Genomic DNA, 24,410 nt, shown 5'->3' with positions numbered 1-24,410 from the left:
AGGTCATTCCATCTTTAAGTCAGTTAGTTCCTTCATCTTCGGATACGCTATAACACCGAAGCTTCATGAGTGGTAGCTTCGGCATCACGTATAAGCAGCTTTTGCCGAAGCTGTTTCTTCCTGCAGGACCTTCGGCGACGAAGCATGGTCCCAACAGTTCCTAAGGGAACGTAGATATTGTGTTTCAGCGTGGGTATGTGTCTTCGGCATTAGCATCATTCTTTGCATCATATCATCGCATCATATTGCATAGCATCACATCAATGACATCAATTGGAAACGAGGCTGATCTTCGGAGAATGCTTTACAAAAAATGGTAGGATGCCAAGACACAAAGTAACCTGAGAATTACAGCTTCATCAGTTCTGATGTGGAAAGAGGAATCTATTGTTTACAAAGCATTGATGATTTTACAAAATGTGGATGATTCTTACGAGGCATAAAAACTCTTTACGAAGCATGAAAAGAAGGGAAGATGTTTTTTCGCCGAAGGCTCAAAAACGGTATGTACATAAAGTTTCATGCGTCGCAAAGAACTGAATTACAAACAATTCATATATTACATTCAAATCTATAAGTACCAAATATTACAAACATAGTTCAGCAAATGTCACATTAATATTCTAGAAATGTTTTTACAATAGCACTCTTCTTCCTTCAGAACTTTTTCTGCAGCTTCGGTTAGTAGTTTGGTAACAACTTCGTCTACAATAGCTTCAATCATATTAATAATTTCTATTGCTTTCTTTGTCTCTGGGTCGGCCAGTGGGTCGAATGGCTCTTGTGGAGGAGATAGTTCAGCTGCGGTAGAAGACACAAATTAGTTGAAAGTCACAAAAATATCTACTACTTATTAAGGCTGCAAGGGTAGCCTGCCGTTCTGCCGTTAGCTGATCTCAACCGTCCGTTCTATATAATTTCAATTTTCAGTCGTCCGATCTCGCGTTCGAGTCCCGCTCCCTGGTCCCGCATACCACTCCCGCTCCCCTATCGCACCGCGAAACCATCTCGGCCCAAAACCGTCGTGTCCCAGCCTCCCCTTCATCGATTCCGGGCAAAAGGGAACTCCGCCCCCGCCGCCCCTACCACGATTCTGCCGCTACACCTTCCTTCGGCGCCGGAGATGAGATGAGAGGATCCGTTATACTCGCGCTCCTTGCCGCCGCCGCCTCCTCCTTCTTCGGCGCGGTGACCGCGGCTTCAGAGGGGCGGCCGACGGTGGCAGTGGAGGTGGACCCGTCGTGGCGGTTCCCGAGCCGGCGCCTATGGGACGCGAAAGCAGCAGGCCATCTTCCCCGACCCCAACCTCACTGCCGACTGGGTAGGCCCGGGGGTGTGCAACTACACGGATGTCTACTGCGTGCCGCTCCCCTTCGGCCCCGACCGCCGCAGCGCGCTCGTGGTCGCCGAGGTCGACCTCAACCATGGCGACATCGCGGGCTTCCTCCCGCCGGAGCTCGCCCTCCTCCCCGACCTCGCCCTGCTCCACCTCAACTCCAACCGCTTCTGCGACGTCCTCCCCCGCGCGCTTCGCCGCCTCCGCCTCCTCCACGAGCTCGACCTCAGCAACAACTGCTTCGTCGGCCCATTCTCGGACGTCGTCCTAGACCTCCCGACGCTGCGCTTCCTGGGCGTCCGCTTCAACGACTTCGAGGGGACGAGGGCACCGTCCTGCCTCGCCTCTTCGACCGCCCGCTCGACGCCATCTTCCTCAACCACAACCGCCTCCGCTTCCAGCTCCCGGACAACTTCGGCAACTCACCGACGTCTGTCGTTGTCCTCACGCACAACGCCTTCGGCGGCTGCCTCCCGGCGAGCGTCGCAACCATGTCCGGCACGCTCAAGGAGATCCTTCTCATCAACAATGGCCTCTCCTCCTGCTTCCCGCCGGAGATCGGTCTGCTGCGGGAGCTCACCGTGCTCGATGTCAGCTTCAACCAGCTCGCCGGCCTGCTGCCGCCGGAGCTCGCCCTGATGAGGAAGCTGGAGCAGCTGGACGTCGCGCACAACCTGCTCACCGGTGCGGTACCGCCGGGGATATGCGACCTGCCGCGCCTCAAGAACTTCATGTTGGCCTACAACTTCTTCACGTGTGAGCCGCCGTCTTGTGCGCGCATCGTGGCGCGGGACGGCGACCGGAGCAATTGCCTGCCCAACCGCTCGTCGCAGCGGACGCCACAGCAGTGCGCCGCCTTCTACGCCCGCCCACTTGTCAACTGCGCCGCATTCCAGTGCAAACCGTTCGTCCCGCCCATGCCGCCGCCGCGACGGCTTCCTTCACCGCCCCCGCCTTCGCCACCTCCACCATCGCTGCCGCCGCCATCTCCACCTCCGCCGCTGCCTTCACCACCGCCACCTCAACTTCTGCCGTCACCACCACTATCGCATTCCCCACCTCCACCATCCCCGCCTCCTCCCGCGCCAGTCTATCACCCGCCATGCCCCATCATGCCGCCACCGCTGCCCTGCACCCCAACGCATCTATGGCCATCGCCACCACCATATTACCCCGGCCCATTGCCACCCACAAACCCTGTCCGATATGCATCGCCTCCTCCTCCACAGCAGCACCATCCATGGCCATTAGTACACCCAGTTCAATATGGATCGCCACTGCCCCTCTGTTGCATCCGTAGAAACCAATCTCAGACGCAAGGAAGGAAAGCTGGTTCTGCTCTTGCCCAGCCCCCCCCCCCCCCCCCCCCCCCCCCCCCCCTGTGACAATGGCTAGCAGCTGCCAGATTCACCGGTGTACGTGGTCATTGACTCATTGTCACGTTTAGCGAATAGCATTGGCTGATGGCTATAGTCCTCGAGAGAGCGTGGTAAGCTCCACAGAATTTTCTGACTTATGGTTTGTCGGTGTCGGTCATTGCTGCTGAAAGGGAATGGATTAAGGGTGGTGGGGCTTTGGAGCGTGTAGGCTTGGGATTTGTGGATAATTGGCTGTGAATAAAGGAGAGATTGAGAGGGACAGAGGAGGATTGTAGGTCCAGCGATCTATCATATATCTGAGCGTATAGAGAAGTTCCAGCCCAGTTAAGTTTAGTCAGGCATAAAAGTTTAGAAACAACAAAAATTCCATTGTCATTTGTTCCTTTTGTATCACAGCTACCATCGATTATTTGCTCTTATATTATTCACTCCTTTTCTTTAACATCCGCACTTTTACTTATCTTTTTTCTAGGTTATTCTTATTCTCCACTGCATGTTAGTCTTGTTAGTATTATCTTTAAATGATCTTTATTCGTTTTCTTTGTTTCCTCTCCTTTGCTGTGTTGTTACTTTCGGCAAGCGATTCATTGCATACTGCACCAGTTTAATTGGTTCATTGGATATGTTCCATTGGTGCTACTGATGAACGAAAATTCATCCCCTCTCTAAGAACTTGTTCGGTTAGCCTCATATTCAAATACATGAACGAGAATCTAAAAGACATAAAAAAATATGTGAAGAACGTTGCAACCTTTTTCAGGATTTGGTGGTGTCTCTGTCTCGTCAAGGTATGGCCGAGGTACTGATATCCTGCCTTTCCTACCATGTGCGTGCTTGCTTGATCGCCTAAAGTATCCTGGTCAGGACTCAGCAATACCCTCTTCTTTTTTCTGTTCACCCAGAACATCGCTTGTGACTGCCAGGGCATTGCCTGGTACTGCCGCTGGTGGCTGCCATGATGTCTAGACTGCATTGAGCAGGCTTTGCATCGCAAATCTTCTTTTAGCAGTACTGTATTGTACCAAGCCCTTTTTCTGTAGTTTTTTAATTGCCTGCTAACCTTTGATTTGACCGGTTGATTTGTATTTTTCTCATGTCATCCTAAAGTTTTACATGTCTTGATGAGAAAAACTTCGTATTTCTTAACAAGCACTACCCACGGTTGATTTGTTTGTAATACCTTCGTTGCAATGGATGATTATAAATGTGCGTGGAAATATCAATATGGTAATATCATTTGGGTGCGATGCCCAAGTCAATGATAGCGTGGTCGCTGAAAATGTTCCTAGCATGTAGTGCAACCACACCAGCACGCTTCTGCAACTCCATAAACAATGGCCAGATTGATGGCCAGGGAAACCCAAAAAAACTCTTAAAAATTACAATTAATCATGTAACAGTGAAGAAAGGAAGGTGACCCATGATTCCACCCGGTGGCCACATAAGCCCCGATGCGTAGGATCAAGAACAACCTAGCGTGTGTAACAATCTTCACGACCCTCACCAGGTCGAACTATTCCTCACTACTACTGCAATCCAACAAAATCCAAGAGCAACATTTTGTTCAGGAGCAGCCGGTGAACCTGGCCAGGAGCAACACAAGCGCGAGTATAGGGAGCGGACGATCGGTCATGGCTAGGTCAAGCGGCAAGGAGCACAGCGGAAAGGAGCGAACTGGGGGCAGGAGGAGGGGCAGCGACGGGGGAAGGAAGGGGAGGGCGACGACTGTGCGACCCTGCAAGCTGTGTGCGGCGCGGGTTAAGGTTTCGTGAGGATGATGGAGTGGCGCAGACGAGCGGCGGAATCCCGAAGCACACGAGTCTCTTACCTTGTTTTATTCTTACCCTTCTCTTACCTATACTCCTCGGTGCGGCGGGGGCTGATGACGATATCAATATGATAATATCATCCGGTGAGGAAGATGGCACGATAGTCCCTCTTTGGTGCGGCGCAGTGGCGAGCATCGCGTGGCGAGGTGAGTGCGATGGCGTGCACCAGGCACGACTCCAGGAAGTCCTCGCGTCGAGAGGCGGGCTCAGGCTGGCGACGCTCGTGTGGCGATGGATGGCGGTTAGGTCAGAGAGGGCGCGAGGAGAGATGGGACGAAGGGGAGGAGGGATCGACGGGGATGAGAGACGCGATGGGGTAGGGGCTCCATCGCACGGTTTAGATTGCATAAAGGCAAATCGAACGGTTAAGATTGTAGAACGGCAGAACCAGGGTAGGCAGGCTACCCCTTTGCAGCCTTAATATACTGCACCGGTTTAAATGATCTTTATTCGTTTTCCCCGTTTCCTCTCCTTTGCTGTGTTGTTACTTTCGGCAAGCACATCTCATCTGGTGAGCACATCTCATATTGATATTGTTGGTTAAAGTTTGGTTATTCTTAGATTCAAAATAACACGATGAGATGTGCTCTTGCAGGTAGGCTATGATATGTTTCTGACACATTTTTTGCTAATGGCTTCCAGGAAACGACACAAGATTGATGAGGTGATCGCCAAATATTGCCTGGAGAAAGGGATCTCCAAAGTTGTCCTAGATCGAGGCAGATTCCTCTACCATGGTGCGTAAAAGCTCTTGTTGATTCTGCTAGAGAGCACGTGCTTGAATTCTGAATCCGTCCAAATGTGTGTTCATATATATCTTCAGGATCACCTATAATCTTTTCCCTTTTTTCTTTAACTTCGTATGTCGAGCAGGGTTGTTTACAGGTTGCTTTCGTTTCTGTTCTTCAATATTTCAGGCATAAATGACATAACTCGGTGCTAGAAGCAGTTCCGCATGTTGTCCACCCCAAGGACGATGGCTTGATAGGATGGCCTTCCATTTGGAGCAGATGATATTGTGCTCTGATGCTTAAGAGTGAGTCGTAGGTTTCATGGGCTCTCTCCAGTTTGACAGAGTGAGATGCTTAACATGAGTAGATTAGGCGGTGGCAGGAATTCCGCTGTGCTGATTAGTTTCTCGGGAGAGTAAGGCACTTACATTATTCTCGATTAGCAACGCGTATACCTCATCGCTCCTTGTCGTAGGCCTTACAACTCGTGCTTCGGCTTTCATGCAACCCCCTCCTTGCTTCGATTAGCAACACATGAGTAGAATTATTTCTGTAGGTTTTGGTAGATGATGCTTTATAGTAGTAGAGATTATATGTTAGAAAAGAATATTTTAGATATTGAGGTCGATGATTATCTTGTTCGTTTTCATTTATCCGTTTTGCACTAACATTTTATCGAATAATTCGTATATCATTGCGACATTGCACTATGTAGTGGTGAAATAGTTAGATTAAAATAATAAAATTTATGTATGATAAAATCACAAACGGATTACGAAACCTTTTCTTTTTACAGTATATCACATTTGTACATAAATTATCTTGGTATTATATATAAGTTATCTTTGAATTATATATTTCCGTTGCAACGCACGGGCACTCACCTAGTAAACAATAAAGCTAAAAGCCATTAAGTAATACATATCCGTCTTTCGAGTTCCGCAGCTTTCTCAGCTTCTTTCATTGCCTCACGAGCATCATGAATATCTTTTTCGCTCTTCATTATTTCGTGAGCCATCCCTCGGCCGCCATTTTCCCAGATATCAGTGAAAATTTTCCCCCTATTGAACTCGCTTCGGCCGAGGGGTCCTTCGTATCGTCGACAGAGAAGGCAGCTTCGGCCTGGGCCAAGGTTTTAACATGTTTGCAACCTGCCTTCTCCAGAATGGATGCAACCCCCCTCGCGCCAGAGAATGCACAGACGTCCCCGCGGTCACTCAAAATATCTTCAAAAGCTTCAGCTTCACCGCTGATCCACTCGATTACGCCCTCAGGGTCGCCCCGTATGAAGTTGTCTTCGTTTGATTAGGCGCCCACGTTGGCAAAGCTAGTCTTTATCTTTTTTACACACTCCACAGATTTTTCAAAACACCTTTCTTTGGATGCGCGAAGCTCTGCAACTGTTTTTTTCAAAATAATTTTTCCAGTATTCGCTGGCATCTCGACCAGCTTCGACAACAGCGCACTTTAATTTGGCCTCGGCTAACTGTTTCCGAAGGTCTTCAATTTGACTTTTCTGAGCCTCAGCTTGAACTTTGGAACTAGCTTTGTCTTCTTTTATCTTGTTTACCAATGAAATTAATATTTTATCCTTTTCAAGGCCTTCGTTCCTTAGTTCAATCACCTCTGAGCGAAGGTTGTTCAGAGCCATTGTGCATCCTTCATCTTCGATATTTTTCTGTGCCCTGAGGGCATTGCTAAGGATCAAGCCCTACAAGAGGAGTATATTATTAAGTATAAGCAAATAAAATAATTCATTCTTAAATACAAAAATTGATTTTCGCACCTTTATACTATTATATGCCAAACTGTTGGCTAATTCATCTTTCAACAGTACTGAGAGGCCATCTTCTAACGTTGGGAATCCGAAGCTTCTACCCATCTCCCGGCAAACAGATATCTCTTTGCTATCCGGGAGACAGTACAAGAAATCTTCCTCTCCGCTGCCGTTGAATACTAATGCCCCCTTCGGATATTTCAGCTTCTGGGCATAGTGTTGAGCTTCTCGTTCTTCTTCTTTAGAGAGTCTTTTTCCCGAAGCATGACGGATGATATATTCAATACTTTCTTTTAAAGCTTCAGGAGTAGGAGCGGCAACTTTTTCAGGCAAAGTCTGTTCTATAGCCTCTTCCTCTGTTGCCTTCTCTTCAATCTCCGAGGGTGTTTGCTCAGCAGGCTCTGAATGTCCGACTTCGGCACTAGCCTGGCTCACTACAGCTTCAACTTCGGCTGGTTTTGTTTCAGCTTCGATTTGCATTTTCGAAGCCTCGGCAATTTTCCCTGAAGGAATAGAGCTTGAAGCCTTTACTGATTCTAGCACATCTAGTACACTTGCCATCCTTTTTCTTTTGGGAGTTGCCGCAAGACCTTTTTGTGTCTTCGGCACTGTCACTTCTGCCGAAGGGCTTGCAACTTCTAATATTTTTGTTCCTTCGATTCTTGGCTCCTCAGTTTTATCAGTCTTCGGCTCAGCTAACTCGGCTGAGGGTACCTTCGGTATTATAGTTGGCTCTTCAATCTTCTGCGTGGGAGGAGCAGGTTCTTTCGCTTCAGTAGCTGAAGAAGTTTCCCGCCAAACTCAGGCACTATGGCCGGTTCAATATAGCATGGTCGATGGGTAAGGACCTTCAACTTTTTACTCTTCGGCGCAGGCTCGCTTGGAGCAGCCGAAGCGGCAACCTTTCCAGAAGTTGCACCCTTTCTTTTCTGCCCCCGTGGCGGGTAGCGATATTCAGGGTACACAAATCCAATAGCATCAAAAATCTTATTTAGTCTTTTCTTTTTTCGGCTCCCAAAGGCCGCAGATAGTGCATTATCTTTGGACTTGGAATATGCTCCAAATAACTCATCGTTAGTATTTTCAATACACTTCAGCCAGTCATCATCTGGTTCAACAAACTTGTCCCCAAACCTGAAGGTGTATTTCAATCGAACCAGGCCGCCTTCGCTAGGGTTAGTGATGGTTTCTTTTGGCATTTCCCAGCTGTCTATAAGCGGCCATATCTTGTAGGCTATATGTTCTTGAAGTAGGTCTCTTGTCCCAATGAAAGAGCAAACTGTGTTGAAGGCCCTTTAGCACGTTTCGGCTGCCTCATCAATTTCTACCTTCGGCTTTCGGAGGCCGAAGCGGGACCAGATGGGCGCATGATGATCTCTTTAATGTCTTCTCTCGCCTTCAAATCATTTTTCACATAAAACCACTCTTCCATCCAGGCCTCGGGCCATCTCTTCCGAAACGTTGGCACTGGGTAGCTTGCGCCAGAGCGAGCAACGAAGCTATAGAAACCAAAATTGTTATGATATTGTTCTTTACCCTAGGGCTTCGTCTCATACGAAAGTTCATGCATACTGCAAAAACATATTGCACTTGGCTCTAGACCTTGACTTCTCACAGCCCAGACGAAGATCCCCATCCTAATAACTGCTTCGGGAGTGATCTGGTGAAGGAAAATCTAGTATGTTTTTAAAACTTCAACCACAAATCTGCTCAACGGGAACCGAAGTCCAACTTTGAAGAAGCTTCGGAAGATCACAACTTCGTTTTCTTCGGGAGCAAGAACGGCCCTGTCTACGTCAGCCCTCACAATAGACATATCTCGAAAATACATTTCTCTCATATTATCAAGATGACTCTGTTTGATAGTTGATTTCCCAAAGACTGCATGACTTGGTTGCCAGGGCCGATCTTCAGAGTCTTCGCCTCCACTCTCCATATCATAGCTGTCGCTATCATCAGTATCTTCAGACAAGCCTTCCAGTATCTCTTTAGTAATCTTCTCTATATTTGTTTTTGCTATTGACTCAACAAATCCAGCAGTCTTCTCCTCAAGAAGCTTCTCCTCTTCAGTTAGCTTCGTCTCAACAACTGTCTTCTTGTCTTGAGACATCTTCTCTTCGAAAATGACGAAAACGTGTCCTTCAAACCGAAGCTCAAAAGCTTGAGAGCTATCAAGCGCTAGTAAGCACAAGTTATAAAATTGAGAAAATAAGGCAATGGCACAAGCAGTGTATCAAGTGCAGTCGGTGTGACTTCCTATTTATACGCCCAGTGCGCTCCAAGTTGGAGGGCCCCGTCTGTCATTGATTGTTGCTATTCTAGCAAAGAGAAGGTGTTTTTTCGGACCTTCGGCTTAGGGCCTTCATCCATGTCGCAATCTGAATTCGTCATTCTAACAAATTAATATTGCGAGGAGCTACTGTTGGGGGCCTTCGTCTTCCGAAGGTCCTCAAAAACATTATTTAACAATGTTTCTCGAGTGTAATGTATGAATAGGTGTCTTCAGACTCGGATCAGAACCACGTAGTATGAAAAGCACGAACAATACGAAGGTTGACGCAGCGCCGAAGCAACGTGCAAGGGAGCTTCAGCACAATGGCAAAAAAGAGAACCGACTTAAAAGGGAAAAGGCTATTTAGACCTCGGTGGACTACCTTAAAGTCATTAGCAAATGTGAAGGGCGTGGATGTAATTTTACACGGGCTGTGTCCCGTGCCTATAAATAGATGAACAGTACCCCGTACTGTTCACGCTGACTTGTACTCATTTTTGTGTCACGCTTGTACTTTCATTTTCTGTCAAGCCGAAGGTACAAATGTAATTCAATATTGTCATTATTCGTTTGTTCATTTATGATTATATAATAAAAATGTGTATGATGATGTTATATGTTTGTTCACATTATCCTTTATATTTTACATACTCCATCCGCCCTTGAAATGCTTATATATATATATATATATATGTTGAGATGATGAAGGTATGTCCTTCATGACCTTCGTCCGAAGATCATTATATTCTTAGGGAAATAATGTTCCGAAGGACGAAGGGCATTAACAAATAACCTGTTTTTGTGTTGCTTTGTTCTCAATTTATAGCATTTGAGAACAAGTTTTCAACATTATACATTAGAATAACCATATCTTATATAGTAACATATAATATGACAATTTTAAATATTATGACAAAAACAATAGGTTGGGAATACCCTAGCACACGTGCCTTTTTTTACTCCACTTCCCCAACTCAATTAACAATTCACGTGTTTTTACGAAGCAAAACGTTACTGCGTCAAAAAGACAACGTTACAACGACAGGTCCTATCTTCTATAGTAACTCCACTTGCAAACTCAATTAACCATTGACATGTTATTAAAAGGCAAAATTTTTGAATTAGGATACCATGGTTTGAACTTTGAACGATACAAATTTCGGGGTTATCATGTGGGGATATTGCCGTGCTGGCCTTATTATAGCTTACAAAAATTCCAAATTTGCAATACATGTTTGGTACACAGCAAATACGACTCAAACTAACTGCAAAAGGATGGAAATATATATAAGTTCAACATGAACCAATAATAACTAGTTCTAATACCCAACTCGAATGGTAGAAGTTTGAAGTGTCAACCCAACTATACACTGTTGCTAGCTTAGGCCACTGAGGAAATAACAGAAAACTCATAAAACGTATCGTTCCAATGCAAACGGTCCATTCACCGGGTAAAGACTATGGTGTGTTCACTGGCGAGAGGCAATCAACTCTTCTTCCCGAGAGAAGCATCAGTGATAACGCCTTCTGATGCTCAGAGTCCCAAAGATCATGAGCAAGCAAGTGTCAGAGACTGCAACTAACAACTGCATCCCCCAGCCTGAGCCTGAGACTGGGACGAGTTTGCATTGCCGGACCTCAAGTTCACATCAACCATGTCTTCCTGTTTCGCTGATGAGAGCGTCTCCATTCCAGGAAGTGCAGCAGCAATTTTACGGAACAGCGCCTGCTCACAAGTTTGTGGTTGTCAGCGCAAAACAAACTAGTACGTTGATATATAAACACATAGACAGGCAGAGAATAAAGGACTTAACAAAGAAAAACACACTACTCTGAACTTTTCAGATAAAAATCACATGCTCTAGAAGTATATTGTAAATATGAACCAAACTTATGAATTTATATTTCTGAAGCATACCTTAATGTTAAACCCAGCCTTAGCACTGGTTTCAATAAACATGACTCCAAGGTCCTTCGCCTTGCCCTCCCCTTCCTCTATTGAGACTTGCCTGTTCCATGAGATGCAACAGAAATTCAGCAACGATAAAAAAAAAATCAGGGGAGGGAAAGACCACCCTCCCGATATTATATTAAGGAGACCGGAACATGGTCTCGGCCGAGAAAATCCCCAAACCCTGGCCCACTATCACTAGCGGGTCGTCACCGCCCACTCAACGGCCCAGCCAGAGGGTGGCGTGCAGGACGTAACCAGGAGCGGGCGAGACACAAGGAGAGGATTTTTTAACCAAGCCAGAAATTCGCCCCTCCAGGGGATCAAACCCGGGACCCGAAGGTGCTACTAGGAAGCCTTAACCATTACGCTAGAGGCCCTTTCGCACAATAAAATAGTGACAAACTACTTCAAATTACATAAATACCTCAGCGATGACTGATTCTACAAGACAAGTGGTATAGTTAATTTAGCTAAGCTGGAAATAACCACTTAGAGACAGAAGACCTAGAAAGTCATGAAAGCAATCGTATACCAATAGATGTCAGATTCCAGTTCTAGTGACAAAAAACAAGCAACAAAAAAGAACACTCATACACATTGGGTAAAGATATATAGCATATGGTAAGTAAATCTAGGATTAAAGAAAGCAAAGCTTCAAGTTTTTTGCTAAATGCCAACCCGAGACTTGTGCTTCAGAGGAACGTTCTAAATGCCTCTGGACCCAGGTCCCACTTGATATACTCAGCAATCAGCACATGGGATTCCTCTGAATCATAAAGTTTAGGGTCATATCCACCTGAAAATTCCTAGAAAATGTGATCCAATTTTTTTTAAGTTTTTTTTTTTGCTTCGTACGAATTTTGTTGTCGGTATCAAACAAGGCAAATAAATGGGAGAACTAAACTGCATGTTTTAGAACAATAATATATGACACAAAAAAACATATGGAGGATTATATATTTGACATGACAGAGACCACAGAATTTAAAGCCAAACAAAAGATATATAGAGCAACAAACTAAGGGCATGTTTGGTTGCTGCCTGCCACCTGCCAGGAAGCTTTTCATCCAGGCAACAATCTGAGCCCCAGGCGATCAAAATCCTACGAGCCTGGGAAGTATTGCTTGGCCCAGGCAAATTTTCAGACTGCAAACCAAGCATGCCCTAAGATATAGAAATCAGATAAGTGTAAATACCACCAACCTCTTGTCAACAAGGTCAGTTTTGTTCCCAACAAGCACAATGATAACATCACTGCCCCTCTCAGTGCGAACTTCCTCTATCCACTTAGATGTATTTAAGAAGGACTGCCTGCCTACAACATGAAACAAAAAGGTAAGAACAAAATAGTAAAAGTTTATGTCCTTAAAGGCTTAAACCTTTAAAAGATATAAGTTCCTAGTCATTGTTGTTACTGATGTGCGTCTGACAACAACTATTTCTATAGAATGTGTGTGTATGAGAGAGGGAGATTACTTGCAACATCGAATACAATGACAGCAACTGAAGAGTCTCTAATATAGCTTGGAATTAAACTCCTGAATCTTTCCTGACCAGCAGTATCCCTGCAAAGAAAATAAAACATGCATAAGGTCAACAGTCCATAGATCTCAAGGGGCAAACAGGCTATGAATGCAGTAGTAGTCACCATACCAGAGTTGGAGTCTCACAGTTCTATCTTCAAGGTACATTGTCTTTGACAGGAAATCAATACCAATCGTAGCCTGCATTCGAGAGAAAACAACTTTGAGCAAACCTGAATAGAATAACCAGCAGACTGTATGATAAGCCAAAAAATACAGGTATAAAAAAACTTGACCTACGGGGGTAAGACTGCCCCATGGTATTATAATAATAATAATAAGATCTTCTCTCACAGGTCAAGAAAACCCCCGAACATCTGCCGCACCAATACATAGCGGCATCGTAGCCCCGACCGCGATCGGGCCTTAGGCTATCCCCAGCAGATCCCTTATCTCATCCCCTATTTCAAACTCCACTCTGCAAACAGTGTCAAACAGTATCATCTACAGTTCCACGTCCCCTATTTTACCTTATCTACTGGAGACAGTCTTAGGCTCTGTCCAACCATTCCCCCTCCTAAATTCCTCCATTCGTACTTTCTATCCATATTTAGATACCTCCCCCCCTCAACTATTATTCCCCCTATTTTACCTCCTCTCCAATCATTCCCCTTATTTAGCTCCCCCTTTACCCTTTAATTGAGCTATTTGACTTTTCTATATTAATTTTTGGAGTTTTAAAAATGCTATCATATTTGCAGTACCATAATACACATTGTTATCAATTAAGCAAACTTGTAATGGATTAATTTTGTAGCTAAAAACACTAATTAGTGAAGAGGAGGGGATTCCAGCTCACCCCGTTTACAGGGTGTTTTCTTTCTCTCACCCCCCCCCCCCCCCCCCCCACGAGAGGGAGAAGGAGAGGGAGCCATTGGAGCTCTCTCGGTGTACGAACTCACCGAATACGCCGCGAGGGGGAGGGGGGAGGGAGCCGTTGGAGAGCGCCTTAGACCTGTGCTTTGGCGTGGGACAGATGAGGGAATTTTTTTAACCACAACCTAAAATTCGCTCCCACATGGAGTCGAACCCAAGACTTGAGGAGTGTTACTCAGACCACCTAACCAACTCAGCTAGAGGCCCTTTCGCATAGTAGTAGTAATAGTTTGCTGCATGCTCAAGACAATCGCTCCAACAACCAATAAAGCATACCATAAAAAGACATGCAAAGAAGCAGTCAAATCCATTATGACTTACATTCCTTAATATTTCCAAATCATTAATAGGAAAAAGTTATGTTGCTCTGCTAATGCTTACTGTAAAGTACCAAGCCCATGGATATGGCAGAAGTCCCTTGTCAAAATAGCGTCCTAGTAATACAGAAAAAAAATACTTTGTCTTCCTTATCCTTACATTGCAAGGACAATAATTCAGTGGCAGGCTATTCGCATCATGATCTCTGATCTGATACACAAAGATTTGGGCTCAGGCATCCCAAAGAACAATGCCAAGGACCTGTGATCCGATCAAGCAACCATAGCAATATACCATCACCACTGGGTCAGGCAAGCCCATATTATAACGGTAAGCGTCACACGTAAGTGATCCAAACAGGCAATCATACAACCATCTTTTAAGAACAGTCGAACAGTGGAAAGAAAATCGCCTCACCAGGGGCGAAGGGCCCAGTGTGGCCCTGTATTGCTCGAGCAATACCTTAGTATAGCCCAAGAAAGTACCAGTAGTAAAAAAATCCTATCCCTAACGTAGTAATGCTTTCAGCCTTCACAAACAAGTTCGTCTCCGGCCAGCCTTCCAGGATCGCCCCCTGCTTTTGCCCGCACTCCCACAGCCCACCACTTTGTGAAATTGATTTCAAATGTAAGATATTGGTGGAAATCAAGGTAGACAACTCTTTTATCTAAATATCCAGTAGGCTTTGTGACTTTGATTTCCTCCCATAAAAGATCTTCAAATTTATTTGATGTGAGATTGTATTCCTCATTTGATGTGTGACTGAGCAGCACTAGCCATTGCCCTCCTGCCGCTTGCTGACGTTGGGCGACTGCACATCAGTCAGACAGCCACATGTGAAAGCCATCTATGGAACGTGACCCCCTCTTTCCTTTTCCATGTAGATGGTTCATATCCCTCTAATACTCTTTTCAATTGCCATCTTGAAGAGAAGAAACCTGTTCTGGTACAACTGCTCTTCATGTTCATTATAGATCATACCTCGTTGTTTTTCTCAAAAACTGAAAATAAATACCTGCCGCGGGACGCCACGTGGAGGGTTTTGAAAGTCGACGCCTACGACACGCCTAGTCGCTAGGCTATGCCCCTCCTGCCTGGACTAGGGAGGTAGTCGGGCCCTAAGTCGCTCTGGGCGCCTATGTGGCGACTTGCAGCGATTCAGCGGCGCCCAGGTTCCCTAGGCGGCGTGGAGGCGAGCTAGGCGTCCTTCGAGGGAAAGCACACGCGGAGCTTTGGCGCGGGAATAAGCCGTGCGCTGGAGAGGATAAGGGGGAGAGAAGTCGTGTGCCTGGCTGCCTGGTTTTACTGCCCCCCCCCCCGACTGCTTGTGCTGGTCCTCCATCCCGCCAGCGACGCGGCTACTGGTCTTCCCCGCCGGCGACGCGACTGCTGGTCTTCCTCACCGGTGACGCGACTGCTGGTCTTCCTCGCCGGCGACGTGGCTGCTGGTCCTCCTCGCCGGCGACGTGGCTGCTGGTCCTCCTCCCCGACACTTTCTCCTCCCTCAGCCCAAGCCCCAAGGTCTGTATGTCCTCCCCTGCTTCTCTCCTCTCCTCTCCTCTGTTTCCTTTCTGTTTTGTATATCAGTTTGTAATTTGTTGATTGATGGCTTGAACTCACATGACAGAGGGTCAATCTGAAACTGCAAGTGCACCAGAGGGAGTTAGTGGCCTTAGAAGGAATTCAGATGATGTGGGATGGGAGTATGGAGTTCTTGTTGATCTAAACAACAAGGACAAGGTGAGCTAGAACTTAGAGAGGAAGTTCATGTGTCTAGGGTTGGAGGGTCAGAGGAAGTGACTTGTGTTGGAAGTTCAGAGCCTCACAAATTAGGCCCTATGGACAAAAGCTATTGATCCTACAGCAACCAAATCTGAATCTTTGACTCAACAGAGGCTGAATAAGGAACTTTGGAAAGAAAGATTACATGAGGTGCATAAATATATTGCAAGATGGGCCTTTAACCATGGTAATTTCCTTGCTGTTTTTTAATTTCAGATTTTAATTTCATCAGATTTCCTTGCTGTAGTACTGAACTGAACTCTAATTTCCTTTTTTGTAACATTGAGAGCAATATCATTCAATGCATGTGACAACGATGAGTTCAAGCAAATGTGTGAAGCAATTGGACAATTTGGGCCTGGAATTGAACCTCCAACTATGTTAGACCTGCGAGGGAGATTGTTGGAAGAAGAATATGCAAGAACCAAGAGTTTGCTGCAAGAACGTGAAGCCGAGAAGATGAAGAATGGATGCTCTAGTATGACCGATGCTTGGTCAGATAAGAAGAGAAGCATAATGAATGTGTGCACTAATTGTGGTGAAGGAACCAGTTTTATTTCCTCAAAAGAGATGTCAGATGTGTCACACACAAGTGAAGTGATCTTTGAAGTAGTGGACAAAGCAATCGAAGACATGGGTCCGGATGATGTGGTGCAAGTTGACTGTCAATGCTTCTAACAACATGGGAGCAAAGAAGCTACTGCATGTGAAGAGACCATATATCTTTTGGACATCTTGTGCAACTCACACAATTAACTTGATGCTCCAAGGAATTGGCAACATGCCTCAGTTCAAGAAGGTGATTGACCAAGCAAAGACATTCACCATATTTGTCTATGGGCACACAAGAACACTAGAGTGCATGAGACACTTCACTGAGGGGAAAGAGATAGTAAGGCCAGGAGTGACTAGGTTTGCGTCAAACTATCTAACTTTGGACAGCATACAAGAGAAGAAGGACCAACTAAGAAAGATGGTGGTTCATAGTAGGTGGGACTCACTGAAGGATGTGAAATCAAAGAAGGGAAAAAATGCCATAGCAACTATATTGAATCCAAGCTTTTGGAAGGATGTGAAGTTGACATTGGCTGTTTTTGCGCCATTGTTCAAAGTTCTCCGTTTGGTTGATGGAGATGTGAAGCCATTGATGGGCTTTGTATATGGAAAACTATTGAAGGCAAAGAGACAGGTCAAAGAGGCCCTTGGCAATGTTGAGAACCGTTTCAAGGATGTTGTTGCTGTTATTGAGAAGAAGATGGCTGGAAGACTTGATTCTCCATTGCATTTGACAGCTTATTTGCTGAATCCACACTACAATTATGCTGACCCATCAATCTTTGATGCTCCCAAAATAACAGAAGGTTTTATCAGTTGTGTGGAGACTTTTTATTATCATGATGACGAAATGCAAGAACAAGCCGCCAACATCAAACTCCAGAAGTTTCAGAATAGAGAAGACCCATTTAGCAAGAAGCTTGCAAGGACTTTTGAAAACTTTGATTGTAATCCAGGTAACAGTTGTTTGCTGATAGAGAGGTTTTTTATTTCAGCATTGTAACAAGCAATCTGTCGTACCTCCTAACTAATAGAGAGGTTTTTATTTCAGCATCATGGTGGCGGCTTTATGGAACTAAAACACCAGCTCTACAGAAGATGGCTACCAAGATCTTATCTTTAACATCAAATTCTTCTGGTTGTGAAAGAAATTGGAGTGGGTTTGATGGGGTTAGTACCTATCTGTTATCAACATTACAGCAGCATTACAATAAAAATGCAGAACTAAAAGTGCTCTTATTTTTAATTTATAGGTGCACACTAAGAAGAGAAATAGGCTAGGCTTACTACAGACCGCCTCAACAAGTTGGTCTACATTCAATTCAACAACATGCTGATTAATAAGAGAACAAAGATCAAGTCCAAGAAAATTACCGATGTTCTATTGTCTAGTGATACAACTGAAGCTCAAGGTTTCCTCCAAGAGAATGGAGATAATTGTGCATTAGTTTCCTTTAGAGATGAGGAAGAAGTCATGGAAGGTACAAGGATACCTTGGTCTGTGCTTGGAGATGCAGTGGGAGCAGAAGAACAACTAGAGCTGCGTAGAAGTGCAAGGGCGAGAGAGCTCAATGAAGAAGAGTTTGAGTCCGAAGAAGAAGAGTTTGATGAATATGAGGATGTGTATGAGATGGATGAACCCTAAGAGTGAGCCAGCTTCATGTCATGTTTTAGCTTTTATTATGCATCCATGTATCTTTAACTTGTGAACTTAGAACTCTTGTTGTGTGCTTGTGTTTTGTCTTGTGACTTGTGAGAACTGAATCATGTGATGTAATGTACTGCTACTGCCTACTGCTAGTCTGCTATGCATTTTATATGTGTTGCTGCCTGCTGTCCCTTCATGTTTGTGATTGCAAAAGGCTATCCTACGCTGCTGATCAGTATTTAATGGATGGGAGAAGGGTCAGACCTCAGATAAGTACCTAACTTGCTATTTCCTATTTTTTTTATCACTTGTATTGATGCCCAATTGCATCTAAAAGTGTTGTCCACTTCTATTGCAGCAGTGCTTGAGGATTCAGTGATCAACAGATCGGCAAGGGCAAAGGACGTAAGGTATGTCTACTGCTCCTTCCCTATTTTTTATCTAAATTATTCGTTATTTGTGCTATAAATGTATATATTATATAAATTGGCAAAACGCCTAGAAAAACGCCTAGCGTCGCCTAGGCTGGACTAGTTCCTAGGCTAAGGGTCATCACCTAGATTCCGCCTAGCGCCTAGCAAAACTTATTTTCAATTGCCATCTTGAAGAGAAGAAACCTGTTCTGGTACAACTGCTCTTCATGTTCATTATAGATCATACCTTGTTGTTTTTCTCAAAAACTGAAAATAAATACTTGTCAACTTCCATGGTTCCTCCATTGATAAAGTTGCAATACCAGTGGACTTGGTGGTGAAAGTTCGAAGCTAGAAATGTCACTGGTTATGAACCATTCCAGGTAGCATTATCATTGATGGTTTGCAAGCCAAAAGTGATAGTCACCATTTGCACTGAGGAACATATAAGCTGTGTCCAGTTCATGTCACAGGCAGACTGTTATGCAGCTTAACTGTTAGTTTCAAGCTGTATAGGAAACACTTATTGTTTTGTTAGATAATTAACTACAGAAATTTTCTCAGTGGTTATGCAGACGGAAATTACTTATTGCTATTGGATAAACTGTTAAAGACAGTGCATGCATTGCATGCAGTGCTTTATCAAAATAATGGTAGAAGGTGGTGCATCACTTCTGATGAAACAATACTTGTTGTCCCTGCTTTTCAGGCTGGTTTACTTACCTCAAATCTGCACTTCAAATGGCACAAATGAATGTTGGTAGCGTACATCTTCTGTCTAGTGAAGGTGAGATATTAGAGGAAAACAAACGGAACGGCAATCATGTTTATGCATCAAGCCATTGCAGAATCTGATAGCCGATTAGTTTTCTTTCCTCCAACTCTCACTTTTAGTGCCTGACACTTGATAGCTTTTGGTAACATGGTGGAATGGGAAGAACAGGACCGGCTCCACAGTCCAGCCAAATGCAGTTAAAAAGGACTTGACCTTCAGAAAATTAAAAAGGCATTTCAAAATAAGAAAACTAGATAATGCAGTTGTCTAGGTCTTCTATAACTAGACTCCACTAGAGGTATATTATTATTTCACTTGTTTAACAATTTTTACTTCAATGTGCCATTGTTAACTTGTTTCCTCTTTTTCTATAATTTATTCGCTATATGACATTTGGCTGTAAATGGATTATAATCACGACGACCCTTGAATAAGGTATTTTCCTATATTCATCAACTATTTTGTAGCTATGAATTACTTTAGGTTGTTTTGTGAATTTTCTTTTGTTGTTGCGCTAGCAACACCTTGATTTTGGCACGTTCTCTACCGCTGGCCTCACATGTAATTGCAAGGACAGTAGATGTATCCTCCTCCATCATGCGTCATGAGCATTTCATTGTTTGGTGAAGCAGCATAGATGCGGAGTTAAGGTTTCTACACCTAACTACCGAACCAACTCGATCCAATCGGACGCGGGATAGATCATCCTACCCTGCATCAGATCGACCTACCTATCCTCCTGCACTGGATCTGGCCCGCCCGATTGAATCCTTCCCACTAACCCGCCCCCAACGCGGGGGAGATGACACGAACAGCACGCGAGGGATCGATCGGGATCGGAGCCAGAGAAGGAGGCGGTGCGGGCCGTCGTACCTGGTAGGTGTTATCGAACTTGTCGTACATGAAGCGGGTGATGATGCTCGTCTTGCCGACGGACTGGTCCCCCAGGAAGACGAGCTTGTACTTGGCGAGCGCTGACACCGGTGCCATCTCCGCCGCCTCCGCCTCCTCTTCCTCTTCTCCCTCCCACGGCAGGCGGCGACGAGGTCAGGTCAGATCGGATCCGGCAGCGGGAGAGGGGGATCTCGCTCGCTAGCTCGCCCTTTCTCTCTCTCTCTCCCGGCGACCGCGCGTGTTGCGCTCCCCCTTCCTTCCGTTTGCGCGTCTGGGCGTTGCCTCCGAGTCCGAGAATGGTGCCTGCCGTTTATTGCTCCTAGCGCTCGCGGAGAAGGCGGTCGGACCGGACGGCAAATGGCACGAAAGCTTTTGTTTTGCATGAAAAAACGTGGTGCCGCGCTGAAGGATACGGCTGCGGATGCGGTGTCTCGGGCTGGGCACGGCTCATCACAGGCAAACAGGCACGCAGCTGTGGGGCAGTGCACTGTAGCAAACTACCAGCAAGTAGAATCGACGACTTCCGCGTGTGTCAATGGTTACCCCTAAATTTTTATCTCTATATCACTTTTTGCGTTACATTACCAACATTTCATCCTCTATTTTTTCATCTCACGCAGCGGTTCCCTCTATATTCTCCCTCTATACCTCACTACAACTATAAAATATCATTATTCAACTCTATTCATCAGTTATTACCATTTTTTCTTCACCTATTAAAAACATACAGTATATGTGAATAGTAATAGAGGCTCCAGCGGGCTCACGCTACCTGTGGCAACTTCCTGTTCAATTCCGCCTGAAGGAGGGCCTGGTAGAGGGCTCCGTTGCGGGCGTGGAGTCCCTCCATGCAAGGGGAGGGGTGTCCGAGCGGCCAGTGCTGCGGACAGCCTTAGGCTGCCGGCAGCGGCAGCCGCAACCTGCGCTAAATGTCCCTTTAGGCGCTACAGCGCTAGGGAAGGCATCAGCCATCCGTCAGATCAAGACGAGCATTGTAGCACCGTATTTCGTTCCATCCAGTTTGAATGATTTGGTAAAGTTAGTTAGGCTTAGATTGATTTGTTGAACATGGTTAGGGTTTACCTTCATAAAATCAATTTAGGGTTTATTGGTTCAAACTTGTATGTAATGGATGTCTTATGTTCACCGAAACAACGGTAATCGATTCTGTCGGTACCCTGAATCAGGGGTACCCCTACTACGGTATGAAGACACGGTGCCCATACGGCGTTCCCTAGCCATACGGTGAACAACGCTCGACCCCACCACGTGGGCCGCTCAAGGGGCACAGTGTGGCGAGGAAAGATGATACATCCCAGGATGTATCAGTCGAACCGGACCCCCGCGAGGGAGCACCGGACCCCTGTACGCACAACCCGGACCCCCGGTTATGGCCCGGGACTCCCGAGTAAGCATGTCGGGTCCCTTGGAAGGGACCCAGATCCCTCCGAGTGAGGTCCGGGCTGCAACGAGGTCCCGGGACAGGGGAAACTCCGGCGTGAGCAAGGGTCCGGTACTGCCACGCGTCCGGGCCTTACCCTGCGCGCATGTGCTCCCCGCTCAGGCGGAGATCCGATGCGGCCACGTGGCTTGTAGCCCGTGACATAAGCCAGCGGGCGGAGCCTGACGTAAGGCCTCTAGGCCGCGCGGTCTCTGCACTTATTGCGGAAAGGACGCGTCGCCTGTCCACCCTGCTGACAGGCGATGTGCCCTCACAGCATTTAATGTCCTGTCCACTCCGCTGGCAGGCAGCGCCAGGGCCATCCTGCAGACGGCGCACCTGTCCAGTCCGTTGTCGAACAGTACGCCCGTGCTGCGTGGCGCACTGTGCTCATCATCCCTTGTACGAGAAGTGTCGGGGACCATAATTAGGGGTACCCCCAAGACTCCTAATCTCAGCTGGTAACCCTCATCAGCACAAAGCTGCAAAGGCCTGATGGGTGCGATTAAGGTCAAGGCTCGGTCCACTCAAGGGACACGATCTCACCTCGCCCGAGCCCAGCCTCGGGCAAGGGCAGCCGACCCCAGAGGATTCACGCCTCGCCCGAGGGCCCCCTCAAACAACGGACACACCTTCGGCTCGCCCGAGGCCCAGTCTTCGCCGAGAAGCAACCTTGGCCAGATCGCCACGCCGACCGACCGTATCGCATGAGCATTTAATGCAAGGATGGCCTGACACCTTATCCTGGCGCGCGCTCTTCAGTCGACAGAGCCGAAGTGACCGCAGTCACTTCGCCGCTCCACTGACCGACCTGACAAGAAGACAGCGCCACCTGCGTCGCTCCAACTGCTGTGCCACACGACAGAGTGAGGCTGACAGCAGCCAAGTCCGGCCTCGGGCGCCATAGGAAGCTCCGCCTCGCCCGACCCCAGGGCTCGGCCCCCGCCTCGGCTCCGGAAGACGACGAACTCCGCTTCGCCCGACCCCAGGGCTCGGACTCAGCCTCGGCTCCGGAAGACGACGAACTCTGCTTCGCCCGACCCTAGGGCTCGGACTCAGCCTCGGCTCCGGAAGACGACGAATTCCGCCTCGCCCGACCCCAGGGCTCGGACTCGGCCTCGGCTCCGGAAGACAACGAACTCCACCTCGCCCGACCCAGGGCTCGGACTCGACCTCGACCTCGGAAGACAGACTCGACCTCGACCTCGGAGGAGCCTCCGCCTCGCCCGACCTAGGGCTCGGACCGACCACGTCACAGGGGGGCCATCATTACCCTACCCCTAGCTAGCTCAGGCTACGGGGAACAAGACCGGCGTCCCATCTGGCTCGCCCCAGTAAACAAATAATGATGGCGCCCCACGTGCTCCATGACGACGGCGGCTCTCAGCCCCTTACGGAAGCAAGGAGACGTCAGCAAGGACTCGACAGCCCCGACAGCTGTCCTTCCGCAAGGCTCCAGCGCTCCTCCGACGGCCACGACATCACATGAACAGGGTGTCAAGACCTCTCCGGCTGCCACGACGGCATGTACTTAGGGCGCTAGCTCCTCTCTGCTAGACACGTTAGCACACTGCTACACCCCCCATTGTACACCTGGACCCTCTCCTTACGCCTATAAAAGGAAGGTCCAGGGCTCTCTTACGGGAAGGTTGGCCGCACGGGAGGACGGGACGACGCGTAAAAGTCCCTCGCTCTCTCCCACGCAGACGCTTGTAACCCCCTACTGCAAGCGCACCCAACCTGGGCGCAGGGCAACACGAAGGCCGCGAGTTTCCCCTTTTGCCTGTCTCCCCCTTTTTTTCCCCTTCGTGCTCCGTCTCGCGCCGACCCATCTGGGCTGGGACACGCAGTGACAATTTACTCGTCGGTCCAGGGACCCCCCGGGGTCAAAACGCCGACAGTTGGCGCGCCAGGTAGGGGCCTGCTGCGTGTTGACGAACAGCTTCCCATCAAGCTCCAGATGGGTAGTCTCCAGCAACCTTTCCAGCCCGGGACGGTGCTCCACTTCGGGAGTCTTGAGTTCATGTCCCTCGACGGCAGCTACGACATGATACTCCTTCCTCCGCCGCGCGACAGCGACAATGGCGGCAGTCAGCCCGCCCGCCGGCGGCGGAATCAACGACGTCTTCCCCATGTGGCGGAAGAACAACATCCGAGTTTGTCCCGTCACCTCCCCCGCCGACGGAGGAGGAGGCAGGGCAACCGTGGCCAAGCAGGAGGCGGCACCTCGTCGGCTGTCGAGCGAGTCGACGGCGCCGGCGCCCCGACAGGGGACACGTCGGGCGTCGACCTCGCATCTGAGACGAAGACGAGTGTCGTTTCCCCGCAACACGCCAACTCCAAGTAGACGGACGACGCCAGCACGCTCGCGAAGGACTTGCTGGGCGTCACCCTCGTACCTGAGACGACGGTGCAGTCCGCCCCTGACGTGACTTTATCACCGCCTGTCGACCAAGAGGTACCGACCGATTCCCATCTCGTGCCGTTTGGATTCAGCCTCGACCTACCAAGTGACCCCGCTTCGGTGGAAGCCTTCATAGAGGCATGTACCAACCCTCTGGGGTATCATATGCGGTCACCCTAGGACCGGCTGACGGCCGTCTCGACCTACGGACCCTAGGGTTCCGAGGAAGATGACGAGCCCGACTTTGGTTAGGATTTCTCCGGGCTCGGTAACCCCAGTGCCATGCGGGACTTCATGACCACATGCGACTACTGCCTCTCCGATTGTTCCGACGGCAGTCGCAGCTTCGGCGACGAAGACTGCGGCCCAAGTCGTGAATGTTTCCACGTCGATCTAGGGGGTCCCGACGAAGGCAACCATCTTAGTATACCAGAAAACACTGA

General features: G+C 47.6%; 1 protein-coding gene, 1 non-coding gene and 1 pseudogene across 3 annotated transcripts; 1 reads left to right on the top strand and 2 right to left on the bottom strand.

The window, feature by feature from the left end:
* Positions 1-747: 747 nt before the first annotated feature.
* Positions 748-2,721, top strand: LOC103649241 (leucine-rich repeat extensin-like protein 3; annotated as a pseudogene).
* Positions 2,722-10,473: 7,752 nt separating this feature from the next.
* Positions 10,474-20,496, bottom strand: LOC100283901 (ras-related protein Rab-6A). 2 transcript variants are annotated; one of them, XM_008669833.3, is made up of 7 exons: positions 20,102-20,496; positions 19,177-19,441; positions 12,932-13,002; positions 12,755-12,843; positions 12,482-12,593; positions 11,243-11,333; positions 10,474-11,050 (listed from the first exon to the last, which is right to left on the bottom strand). In XM_008669833.3, the coding sequence occupies exons 2-7, from the start codon at positions 19,222-19,224 to the stop codon at positions 10,904-10,906; spliced, it is 558 nt and encodes a 185-aa protein (XP_008668055.1). In that variant the 5' UTR covers positions 19,225-19,441; positions 20,102-20,496; the 3' UTR covers positions 10,474-10,903. The 2 variants fall into 2 exon arrangements, with proteins under 2 accessions (XP_008668055.1, NP_001357492.1); NM_001370563.1 differs by lacking the exon at positions 19,177-19,441 and having other exon boundaries at positions 10,499-11,050; positions 20,102-20,485.
* MIR2275d (microRNA MIR2275d) lies at positions 19,236-19,355 on the bottom strand. The gene has a single exon (NR_121118.1). It is a non-coding gene; the product is annotated as a microRNA MIR2275d (primary transcript).
* Positions 20,497-24,410: the final 3,914 nt, after the last annotated feature.

The sequence above is a fragment of the Zea mays genome, chromosome 2, assembly GCF_902167145.1.
Source record: "Zea mays cultivar B73 chromosome 2, Zm-B73-REFERENCE-NAM-5.0, whole genome shotgun sequence".
Classification (NCBI taxonomy): Eukaryota; Viridiplantae; Streptophyta; class Magnoliopsida; order Poales; family Poaceae; genus Zea; species Zea mays.
The sequence above is the reverse complement of the archived record's forward strand: the minus strand, read 5'-3'. Positions and strand labels throughout refer to the sequence as shown.

Excerpts from the sequence above, each read along its gene's own strand:
- LOC100283901 (NM_001370563.1), bottom strand. The coding sequence starts at position 20,218 with ATGGCACCGGTGTCAGCGCTCGCCAAGTACAAGCTCGTCTTCCTGGGG. Across the intron at positions 12,844-12,931 it reads ACTGTGAGACTCCAACTCTG|GGATACTGCTGGTCAGGAAA; the intron begins GTATGGTGACTA and ends TTTTCTTTGCAG. Across the intron at positions 11,334-12,481 it reads ACTGACCTTGTTGACAAGAG|GCAAGTCTCAATAGAGGAAG; the intron begins GTTGGTGGTATT and ends CTCATGGAACAG.